At 50.4% G+C, this 12,307-nt stretch overlaps 1 protein-coding gene across 3 annotated transcripts in view; it reads right to left on the reverse strand.

Moving 5' to 3' along the window:
• Nucleotides 1-61: 61 nt before the first annotated feature.
• Xpc (XPC complex subunit, DNA damage recognition and repair factor) overlaps nt 62-12,307 on the reverse strand; it is a 37,080-nt gene continuing 24,834 nt past the window's right edge. Inside the window, exons 9-16 of one of the 3 annotated variants that reach the window (XM_012512655.2) lie at nt 11,039-11,893; nt 9,374-9,534; nt 6,553-6,634; nt 4,568-4,702; nt 4,319-4,488; nt 3,809-3,902; nt 3,192-3,281; nt 62-2,623 (exon numbers count right to left, since the gene is read on the reverse strand). In XM_012512655.2, coding sequence (XP_012368109.1) covers nt 2,414-2,623; nt 3,192-3,281; nt 3,809-3,902; nt 4,319-4,488; nt 4,568-4,702; nt 6,553-6,634; nt 9,374-9,534; nt 11,039-11,893 — 1,797 coding nt within the window. In that variant the 3' untranslated portion in view covers nt 62-2,413. The other 2 variants (XM_023706368.1, XM_023706369.1) reach the window with 2 other exon arrangements.

Raw genomic sequence — 12,307 nt, forward strand, 5'->3', positions numbered from 1 at the left:
ATGGGACCTCCAAAGCCTTTACGTTTTTGTTTGGTATTTGGCTTCTACCCCTGGTTGTCATCAAAGACCTAAAAAGCCCAAATTTCCTGAGCAGTGGACCTCTCATTACAGATGGCAGCCTTGAGTCTGTCCTTTGAGGTTAATTCAGAGCACAGAAAACTGCTGAGCTGGGTGTGACTCAGCTGACATGAAAGCATGGTCTGAAGCTTTGAGAAGCTTTTGGAGCACGTGTTAGAAAAGGGATTTGCTTTCTGCTCACCGGATGATGGTTGGAGCTTACAGTTAGCCATCCCTAGAAGGGCTGAAGCTCTGCACTGGGTGTCCTCCGTGCTGACCCACTCAGTCATATCTGTGAGCGAGAGGGCAAGGGCTGGTGCAGGAAGCCACCTGCTATCCGTGCCTTTCATCCTGGGAGTGCTGGCCCTTGAACAGCTGCTTTTGTGTGGTTCTTTGCATGCTTAGTGTCCATGGTTTGACTTGTCCCAGACAAAACTTAGCCTTATTCAATTCAGTTCGAGCTTTCCAGCTCCTCTTCCACCCCTTAAAGCAGGTTATAACCTTGATGTCTTCATGTACGTTTTACAGTCTTTATGCTGTTTATTGTAGCATGTTATTTTGCCCTTGCTGGGAGTGGCAACCATGTGCTTGGTGGCTTCCCTGAGAGGAAGAACCTCTGAGCCTGGCTGTAGTACTCTCCCTGTCTGGTTGTCTGCACTGTACCAGCACCTGAAGGGACTGAAATAGTATCCATGACTTAGTCACTGAACTCTGCACAGATGCTTCTGGAAAAGAGGCAGTACAATCAGGTGATGGCCAGATCTGAAAGGAATTTTTTCTGACATGCATTTGAAACTGCCAATTTCAAAAGTGCAGCAAAATTAAGTGTTAACAGTAATTTGAAGGCTTTGGGAAACCATCACAAAATTTGTACCATCTTTGTATTTGTATAAAAATTCAAAATAAATTTCTATCTCTTGGTATAGACATTTACCGTTCTGTGGGTTTGGTTGGGGCCATCTGCTCATGTAACTCATTTCTAAATTGTTCTGCGTAATTAAGGAAGGTGTCCCTGTAAATAGCCAAGCACTCCAGGCAGTGGGGAGCCTGCTGGCTATGGCTGTTTGCAGCATATGACTCAGGTCCCAGGCATCTTTAGAATGTGCTAGGAGAGGGGGAGGGACTGGCTCCTATTGGCACAAGTCCCACTCTGCCAGATTGGCTCATGGTGTCTGGCAAATCCGAGCTCTGAGCCTCAGTTCCCTCAGCTGTAAATTGACAGTGCCTTTCTACCTCACAAGGTTACAAGGACTGAAGATTAAGCTCAAGAAATGTCTGACATCCTTTTGCTGTTAACGGTCCACTGACATCAGCAGTGAATCATTTGCATTAGCTACAAGCAGGATGTAGACCCACTTCATTTCATCTCCACAGTGCCTCCTATAAGGTGGCCCTGCCTGAACAGGTTATTTCTTCAGACAAAGCAGTAGCCTCATCTCAGAAGCGCCCACCTCTAGGTGTAGGCTCAGGCACAGAAGTGTGGAGATGCAGTTTCTATAGCAACCCAGCCTGTTTCTCCACCACACAGGCAGCAGTGCTGTGGCTGCTGAGTCACACCCAGGGTTTTATTTGTGTCCCTTGGATAAAAGTGACTCAACACTGTAGTTAAGGACTCTTCTCAAAGATTAACATCTTGCTAAGAAAAAAACTTCCAGGTGTATGTGTTCCCTGCCCACATGAAAACAAAACTTCATCTTTCCTACCTACATGCATTTGTTGGCATCCTTGGCTGAGGTAAAATCTGAAAAAAGCACACAGGCAAATCTTTAGATAAATGCTTTATTTTTCTTTCTCAAAATGTTATAAAAGTTATTTTTTCTGAACAAAGAGCATACAGAGCTTTGTAAATGTATCTGGTAATAAGTAAAATCTACTTGAACACTGATGCACTTTCTCTAACATCTGTAATGCTTGGTTACTCTTTGCCTATGTTAACTCTTTGTCCTAGTCTCCTGCTGTGACGCCAGGAAGCACCCCCCATGCCATGATCTGAGAGGCTTGTACTTCTGACTTTCCTGTTTTCTACACAGAGGCAGTGCTCAGCAGCAGGCTCCTAATCCAAGGATTAAGTAGTCTGTAGAGGAAGGATCCTAAGCCCCAAGAGAGGCCAGGGCCCAGGGTATGGTGGGAGCAGATGCACCGGGTACCTCCACCCATAAATTTCCCAGCACTTTCTATTAAAGAAAACAAAGTGAAATTCCCGTTTCCAAAGATGGAAAGAACAAGAGTCCAAGGGCAGTGCCCCCAGCTCAGGGCTTTGGTGAGTAGCTCGGGGACCCACCTACGGTGTAACCTTGGCACCCAAGCGTGACCTCAGCGCCCAAGCCTGTCCACATTCCAGAAGCAGGAACATAGGTCACTTTTCAAATGGGAACAGGTGGCTGGCAGCCTCTTTCTTCGCTCTTCTGGTTTTCCTGGGGCATGCTGGTTTCTGTTCTTCCTCAACCTCTCGGTTCTGAGGCCAGGAGGCAGCTAGGACCCTGGCTGCCTCTGCTTGTGAGCTGGTTCCCTCCTCCTCATCGGACAGCCCACCTCCCATACCTGTGTGTGGAGCTGCTGCATCGCTCTAGAGGGGAAGGAGAGAAAAAGGCAGTCACAGACAGGCAGCTCCTAGAAGTGCCTTCCAGGTTGCCAGCCACTCCAGCCACTGCTTCACCTATGACTTCAGGTGTGGGCACAGTGGGTACATCTGGATCTATCCAGACATAGTGCTAAAGGACCTGAGGTGGCAACCCTGAAGGCAGGGACAGCTGTACAGGGTCACAGCATGTGGCAGTTAGGAGCCCATGAAGACATAAAAGCAGACCCAGGGGCTTGCAGTGAAGAGCAGGACAGGAGTAGTTTCTAAGGGCAGAGAGTGGGTGGAGGTAGGCCCTGAAGCATGCAGAGCACTTCACCTAGGCTGCCCATCCCTGCCTCGGAACCTGCCTGTTCCACATGGAAGCCCTCTGGGGTTAGCAGGCTGGCCTGCTACATGCAGCTGCTGTGAGAGGGGACCCGAGTGGAGACAGGGCATGAGGGCAGCTGCAGCTGTGCTGAGCCCAGAGCTGATTGTGAAGATGTCTACGCCTTGCTGTGCACAGGGCCTGGGCAGTGACTGTCTCCCTGCTATTCTCTGAAGGCCACACACTCACCTGGGCCCCGTAGCGCAGTTGTAGTCTCTCCCTGATAAGCAGCCCCCGAGCCAGTAGCTTCCAGTTCCCCAGGGCCCGCTTCTCACGTTTCTGCAGCAGGAAGGAAGCAGGACATGATAAGCACTGGTGTTGTCCTGAAGTATCAAGATGGAGCCTGAGAATGCCTACAGCCAGTCATACAGGTTCAGGTGGGAAGATAAGGTCTTGGTCACACCAAGTTGCATTTTAAAAAACTGGTGTCATTCAGAAAATCACTTGAGGACATAGTTCAGTGGCTTAAGTGCCGACCTGGCAAGCACAAGGTCTTGAGTTCAATCCCCGGTATCAAAAAAAAAAAAAAAAATAAAAAAATCACTTGAAAGCCACCACTATAACACCTATTTTTAGTGGGTTGAGTCACCTAATACCTGGACTAAGGACAAAGCAGGGGCTACAGCCCCCGGGGTGGGGGCCCAGGCTAGGGGCTAGGGAGACTGCAGAGCACACAGCCTCTGCCACCTCCTCTCCTTGGCCTAAGAATGGCCAGGAAGAGGAGCACATCCCCAAGACCTCCCACCCATACTCCTCCCCCTGGTCACATGCTAGCCTGGCCTTCCCAGCTCCTCCCCACCACTCACCTCCTTCTCCTTCTTCTCAATGAGGGCCTGCTCATTCTCCCAGGCAGTCAGAAGCACATCCCTGAACTCCTCACAAACAACGTAGCCATCAGTTCTGTGGGACATGACATGATGAACTTTCCTGCCTGTCCCATCCTCCTCTACTTGGAAACAGGGGGCTCCTTCTGAGCACTTGGGGCCCCTGTGGGAACACTCAACCAACCAGGGATAGCCAACCTGGCAGGAGCAGACTTACAGGGGCCGGTGTTACCTCTCCTCCTCAGCCTGCCTGAAAGCCATAGAGGCCTTGTCTGCAGCATCATCTCACAGGACAGTTTAGAAACCAGGAAGGATATGGTCACCACCTGGGACCACCAAAGGAAGAGTTCGCAGCCAGTGTGCCTAGGGCACTGGATCCACTGCTGTTATGACCCTGGGTAGGAGCCAGGGGACGTCAAGGCCTATGGCTGCCTTTACTTCCTAGAAGCCTGCCCTCAGATCAGTTAGGCTTTGACACAGGAGCTTACGCACACAGCATGGCAGTAGCCACCGTGGAAATCAAAGCCCGTGACGGCTGGGGCACAGTCGATGTCCAGCTTGCGGGCTACACGATGTAGATTGGGCAGATGCAGCTGCACACAGCCAACAGGCATCATGCTGGGCAGGAAGAGGTACACATTCCCGAACTCGTTCCTGGGCACCTAGGAGGGACAGTGGGATGTGATCAGCTGGGCAGAGGGGGCAGTTGGGCCTGGTGCGCACCACTCTAGTGTGCCCTACCTTCCCATCCACTGCCACAGGGGGCTGGTACTCTTCTGTCTGCCAGTGGCCAAACAGGCCCAGGTCATTCTGGTCCTGCAGCTGGGGGTTGGCGAGCCGGGCTTTGCGGGCGCGGTTGGAGTAGCCTTTCACCATCTGGCAAGTACATAACCACGGCTCACCAGGAGGCCCTGGGTCCCCACGCCCACATCACTAGACTCATGAGGCCCAGAGTCCTGATGCCCATGTCAACAGGCCTAATACCTCATTTAACCCTGATGATATATATGCCTGTGACAGGGGTGGCACCTGCTCACTATGTTCTCTAGCATTGGCAAACAGACACTGATACAAGTTTTGCTTTCAACAAACCTACAGGTCAGGCCAACCGCACAGGGTAAAGACCACCCTGGAGTCACAGCTAGTGAAGCAGTCATATTCACTGCTGAGGGAGAAAGGTGGACCCAGTAGTCATTCACTCAAGAACCAGGACCTGCATATGAAAGGAGTTGGGATTCACACCCAGGTGCCACCTGGCTGTCTCTAGGAGAGCTGGTCTTTCCCACCAATGCCATAGGGCCTGGGGCTTCAGCTTGTTCTCTAGCAGCTGTAGGGGCCACAGCCTGGTGCCTGGTACAAAATTTCTTCACTGCATTCTTTGCCTCTTTACAACCTTTCACATTAGGCCACTCAGATCAGATAAGAGCCCCATTGCAGCAGAACCTGGTCGGGAGGGACCTGTGAGGCAGGGGAACCCAGATCTGAGGAAAGGCCTCATATCCACTGGGTGCCCAAACACACCATGCAGTGCCAGCCACGCGTGACAGACAAGAAGAGGTATGGGGAGCACATGGTAGGGGTCAGGACTCTGGACACAGTCTGACAGGGAAAAGGAGGGTGTTCCAGCCTCACTAGTACCCCATGTGAAAAATACTTGTGGGGCAGGCTGGGCAGCTGATGTCAGAAAGATGTGCAGAACTAGGAAGACTCCATTGGAAAGGACACTTAAGAGAGGACAGGGCAGGAGCTGGAACAATGGGAGTCACAACAAAGGGATGGATCTAAGCAGCCTAGAATTATGCTAGAGCTGTCTGTGATGACAGCTGCAGTAACATGGGGGTGACTGGTGAGCAGTGTGACTAATGTGCACTGAGGTACTGACAGCCACTTGCAGACAGGATCAATACTTAATATGAGTGACTCTATTCAAAATACCTCAGTCACCTTTTACAACACTTCCTACACAATGAGTCCTTACATTTTGGGTGGGAATTATACTAGCTAGGTGAAGAGACACCTGCTTCTGAGTGGTGGCTCACTCCCCAGAGCAGAGCGGCTGGCTGATGGAATATGAGGGGTGAGGGTCTCAGGTGCAGCAGGAAGCACCACACACTTGACACTGTCACCTCCCCTTCACCTCTGTCCCTCAACTCCCCACTGTCACACAGCCCCAGAGGGGAGTACACATCTTGAGGACCAGCCATGCCCTCCTGGCTTAACCAAGCCCAGGGTCCTGAGAAGGCCTGTGGGTTGCAGACCTAACAGGCCATATCATGCCTGGGAGAAGGATGTCTGCTGGGCTCTGCCACTGAAACCTGGATGATCATTTCCCTTCCTGAGCTCTGGTCTCTGCATATCCAGGCCTTCAGTACTGCGACACCACAGAGATCAGCACACGCAAATTCATGTGAAACAGGGACCTGTGAGCACCTCGCTGGGGAGCATCTGTACATACGCAAGCCTCTCACAGTCACAAAGCACTGCAGTGCCACCTGTGCTACCAACAGTTGCTGAAGGCTACCCTTTGGTCTCAGTTCCTTGCAACTTTACGGAGATCCATTTTTACAATTCCTCATTCATTAAGATCATTGAAATGCTTGCCTCCTCCTCAAATCCTGCTCAAGTCAAAGCGAGGCACTGCTGGCTTCCTGTCACAGCATATGCCCACAGGCTCTGCTACCCTCCCTGCTCAGCTCTGCCACCTGGTTGCAAAGCCGTGCCATTACCTTGTAGGGCACCTCGCCGAGCCGCACCACTCTTGCCTGTTTCAGCCATGTGTCCCTGGAGTGTAGGGTGTGCACACAATCCCTGAGGGAGGCAACACGGAGATGAAGGATGAGCTCAGCCCACATCCAGCCTGTGTGCAAGCAGGATTCATGCCTCTGCGACTTGTGGCAAAGGGCACAGTGCGGCCCTGATGACCCCACCCCCAGCCTTGCCTTGGGTCCTAGGACAGGCCCTGCTTCTAACACACCCAGAGGAGCAGTGTCCACTAAAATGCCCACCGTGTGTGGAGCACTTAGGCTCTGACTACTTGCCCCTTTCCAGGTCTCCCCGGTCTCTGCCAACCTAGACCTCCAGTAAGAGTTCGTTCCCTCTGCAGTCTATGGCAATGCAGAAAACCCAGCTTCCCAGCAGTGCCTGCTGAGTTCTGATCTGCTGCTAACCACCATGTCAGGGACAACCTGAGGGGTAAAAGATGCATGGATGCTCACTGACAGGCTAACAAACCACCATGGAATGAAGACACATGCCAGGGGCAGGCAAATAACTGGTGGCCATGGTGATTACAGGCAAAGATCCACTGGCCTCCTCTTCTGAGCTAAGTGCCATGCTGCAGCCTTGCAAGTCTATTCATGGTGGGGATCTGCTCTGCACTGCCATGCCAGGCTTACTCTTCCTCAGTCTGCACCCAACCCTTCTGGGGGAGGCATCCAGCTAGCACTTCATGTACAGCCACAGGCCAGCTCACCAGGCAGCCAAGCTGAAGTGCAGCACCTCATAGTGCATGACAGCAGGATGCAATCCAGCCTTCAGTAAGAGTTCCCACTGGGTGACCCTTCAGAGCCTCATCCTCACTGACCAATGAGGGATGGAAGACCTGTCCTTTCCACCTCCCATCAACACCATATCCCCATGTCTGGACATGAAAACTCTATCCCTAGCCTGAACATCCCTGATCCCAAAGAAGTAGTGAAGCCATCCATGGGTATGGTTCTTAGATAAGAGAGGGTAGAGAACACAGGGCAGGGACACAACCCTCTTAGAACCAGTGTCCACATCTGGCCCCTGCACACCAGCAGAATGGCTATACAAACAAGCGAGAGAGCATGGTCAGGAGCATGCACACTGCTGCAGGAATATAAACAGCGCAGCTGCGATGGATGCGGCACAGTAGTTCCTTAAGACATGAAAAGAACCACCTCTAACCTGCGATTCTACTTCAGATACTACATTCCTAAAACAACCAAAGCAGGGATTCCAACAACTTTCACACGGCACCGCTATTCATAGCCCCACGCTGTAAAGAGCCCAGGGTCATCACACAGGAATAAGGAACGTGGTCCACTGATATGTCTAACCTTACGGAGGAAGCAAACTCTGACACATACTACAGCATGGATGGAACAGGAAGCAAATGGCCAGATGCTCCACAGTACCACATGGCAGGCCACCACATGGCAGGCCATCGGGAGTCAAGCTCATACCACAGTGGACTGGCGGGAGCAGGGCCTGGGATGGTGGGACTCAGTCAGGGTGGAATCTGGGACTCCGGGAGGGTAAAGACCTAGAGATGGCAGTGCCAGCTGCACACACGAATGCACTCAGTGCCACTCAGCTATACACCGTAAAAATGGTGAAACACACATTTTATGCTGTGCTTTGCCACAGTAACAAGTCACTGTCTACTCCAATGCATTCTGTTGCTCAGGTTCTATCTCCCAACTTCCTCTTCAAGCTAATTCTCAAAATCCTTCTATCTATTTTTATGTAAATAAAATCTCAAAATTATATTAACATTTTTCAGTCTTAATTTTGCACATATTTTACCACCCCATCCAACTCCACCCCAGTTCTAGGAAGTGAATCCAGGTTTTTGCTACTGAGCTAGATCCCCAGCCTATCTTCATGTTTTAAATTTTAAGAAAGGGTTTTGTTAAGTTGCTCAGGGTGAGGCTAAACTTATGATCCTACCTCAGCCTCCCAGAGGGCTGGGATTACAGGTGTGCATGGCACCCAACTCCTTTTTCTCATTTCTCTTTTTTTGGGGATTATTTTTCCCTGTGGAGTAATCATTTTTAAGTGTTCCGTTCAGGGGCATTAAGTATCCTAGCAATGCTGTACAAACTCTAGCACCATCTGTTGCCAGAACTTTCTGTTAATCCCAATACCCATTAAAACACACACTCATTCTAACCACTTAACAGTTTATGCCAAGCAACACTCAGGCAGCAGTTTTTTTGTTTTTTTTTTAAATACTATCTCTGAGTGTTTCTTGGGCAGGTGTCATTTCAACCTATCAATTTTGCATGGGATACACAAAGTAGCTGTTGTTTTTATATTCTGGGTTATAAAATTAATGGGAGAAAAAAACAATTTTTGATCCTCCTGTATTTAAATAAATGGACTGGCGAGTGGTTAACTTTTGTGATCTAATTTTTCACTCATTACTTTAGCATGTTAACTTATATTTGATGGGTATAACTTTTGTTGTCTTAAATTTTACCTGTCCTACTTTGTCCCCTTCAGGGCTGGCATGAAGCCCAGGGCCTCAAGCACAACCAGCCCCACTTGTCCTTTCTTTCATTCTGCACTGTGTCTTTGCTTTTGCCTTTATAGCACCTGTGCATGCACACACAGAGGCACATGTGCGCACATACATATGTGCACACACACACCCCAACTCCCTGTGAGTGCTGCTGCTGCTGCTGAAGTGAGAGCCTATGCTGCCTGCCTGCCTGCCTGCCTGCACCTGGCCCAGGAAGAAGCAGCCAAACCGCCAGCCCTTGGGAAGCCACATAGTGCAGCGCATACACACACACACACCTGGAGTACACAGCTTCGCCGCGGCAGTACCCCAGCACTGCTGCCGTCTCAGGGTAGATGGCCTCATACTTTAGCAGGTGTCGCTTCAGGGCGTAGAGAGGGTGGTTTTTATAGGTGCCAATGGCAGAAGGCAGAGGTTGGTCCAGGTGCTTTGCCTGAAACTGAGAAGGCCAGACAGGCGGTACTGAGCACCCCATCAGGTGTGGGGGAGCTCTGAGACGATTAACCACTTGCTCTGGCCACACACAGCAGGCCCTAGTTTCTCAGCAATAACCACCAATGATGTACTGGAGCCCTGGCCATGGGGTAGCTGAGATTCACCAAAAGCAATGAAGAATTAAATGAATTAAGAAAGTCATCTGACTTATACTCAATCCTCAGACTCTTTAACCAGCATGGCAGATAGGCTCTAGTGATTCTAGAGAAAGCAAGCCACGTGGTAAAAGGTGTTTCTCAATGAAGTTGCCTGTGTCCTCACTGTTCCCACCATATGCTCTCACAGGATGTGGACTTGCCTGCAGCATAACCCTCATGAGCACTTCTCTAAGGGTGCTGCATCTTGGTGGGTATCCACACCCCCTCGACCTATACTTGTTCACCAAGCTCCCCTGGAAGGCCCAACCGGAATGAGGCCTGGCCTTTGGAGTGAGTAGCTGCAAACGCCTGAGGTGGGTTAGAAAACCATGCACACCATTTCTGTCTGTCACCGCTAAGTAAGAGGACCAGGCTTGCTAAAGCAAGGCTCTATGGAATGAAGTATGCCACCACTGGCACTGCAGTGTGAGCCCACATACAAATGTGCACTCCTCCCACATGGAGCTGCCGTGCACAAGCAGCTCATATCCTTGCCTTGGTAGGTGGCAGCTCCAGACCAGTGACATGGCTTTAATGTGCTCCATTCCTGCTGGGTCCCCTCAACAGACTGATGGGACTTAATCATGGCCGCTCCTTACCAGGAGACAACTGCCTGTCCATGTGTCTGTGCATGCCCGAAGGTAAAGGGGTGGCCAGACAGTGAGTTATTCCTTCTTTCATTTGCTATGAATTACGTGATTTCTATAAATTTCTTCTTTCAGTACTGGGGATCAAACCCAGGGGCACTCTACCACTGAGCCACCTCCTCAGCCTTTTTAGTTTTTCTTCTGAAATCGAACTTGCCATGTAGTCAAGGCTGGCTTCAAACTTTGGATCCTCCTTGCTTTAGCTGCCCAAATAGCTGGTAGTACATGTGGACCACCACACCCGGCTGATCTGCATGAATTATTCTGAAGTTCCAAATTCATTCCTGGATAATGACTAAAAGTACATAGCCTTCAAAGCCACATAGAGCTAGGTTCAAAGACTTGGCCATTTAGTGGCTCAGTTCTGCCAGCATTTTGCCAGAAACACTAAGGCATTGATAACTCATTTTATACTGTGCCTGTGAGAGCTTCATGAGGCAGCACGCTAAAATACCCAACACACGGCTGGGCATGTGGCTCAGTGGCAGAGCTCTTGCCTGGCAGGAAGGAACAAGGCCCAGAGTTTGATCCCTAGCAGCAGCACCACCACCAAAAAACCTCTAAACTAAAATATCCAACAGTGCTGGGTACACATGATACTCAAAAATGTAAAGAATCTTAATATTGTTTCACTGTGTCCTGGAGCCTGTGGCCCAGGCCTTACCTCTAAATCTTCCTTCTTTTCCCGTTCCACAAATGGGCTCCGGTAGGGTCTCAAGGTCTCATCCCACCACTCAGCATCAACCCGGCACTTGCGGGTGGCTGTCATCCAGGCTGGGTCATACCTCTGAGTGACATCTCGGACCCAACCATTGTTGTCAATGCCCACAACATATGTCACGGGCTTGGTGGTGTATCTGTAACAGGCCCGGGGCTGGTCTACTACCCCATGCACACAGTCCACACACATCCACTTCGCATCCTTCTCACAGAACACTTCCAGCCACTGGTCTACACCAGTTGCTTTCCCTCCTGCCTCTTCATTGTCCTGGGATACTTTCTTCCCTCTCTTACTGCCTAGAGAGGTAGAAGATGCTGGGTGCTGGCGGCGGCTCCTTGGCCGAGTCCTGGAGTCCTTTTTGGAGCCAACCTTTGTCCACTGCAGATTAGGAGCTCTCTTCTGCCTGGGTGGGGCAGGTTCAGAGCCCTCATCAGAGGAAAAATGGGCTTCCTCGCTGGAAGGCTCAAAGTCAGAACTGCTGGCAGCTGGGTCGCTCCCGCTCTCCTCTTTGTAAGATACCCTATGGGCCCTATACCGGGCCCGGCTGCGACGAGGTTGCTCTCTAGGCCCAGCCACCTCGCCCTCACTGGAGGAAGGCTCTCTTTGCTTCATGCTGCCTGTGGCTGTCTTCCTCCTCTTCCCCTTGGTATCTGCCTTGCCAGGGCCCTTAAGAAAGGCTTTTCCCTGCATGGTTCTTTTGCTGGTCTGCCGTTCAGGTTGGTTCTCTGCAGCTTGACTGGAAGTTCCTGGGGCATCTCCAGAATCCTCTGTGGTTTTACTCTTAGGAAGTTTCTTTTCCTTAAGCAGAAAAACAGAAGCAGTTTTTTTTCTTCCTTTTTTTGTGACTCATAAGACAGCTCATACTTTTTTTTTTTTTTTTTAATGTATTTAGTACAGGGTCTACAGGGTCTCACTACACAGATTAGACTCGTAGTGATCCTCCTGTTTTCAGCCTCCCAAGCACTGGGATTACAGGCATATGCCACCAAGCCCAGTCTCAAACAGGGGTAAATATCAGGGTAGAAAATCAGTGTCCCAGGTGGCCCAGGGTCACACAGGATCTGCTGGCTCCCCTATAAGAAAGGTCAGGTATGCACCAGCTAAAGTCTGTCACCCCTCAGATGAGGCCGCAATACCATTCCTTTTCAAAGGATTCAGAAACTGACAAATCTGGTTCTGAATTCCTGTGCTGTCTCATTTGTTACTGACTTA

This window comes from Octodon degus, unplaced genomic scaffold (genome assembly GCF_000260255.1).
Source record: "Octodon degus isolate 3935 unplaced genomic scaffold, OctDeg1.0 scaffold00254, whole genome shotgun sequence".
In the NCBI taxonomy this organism is placed as follows: Eukaryota; Metazoa; Chordata; class Mammalia; order Rodentia; family Octodontidae; genus Octodon; species Octodon degus.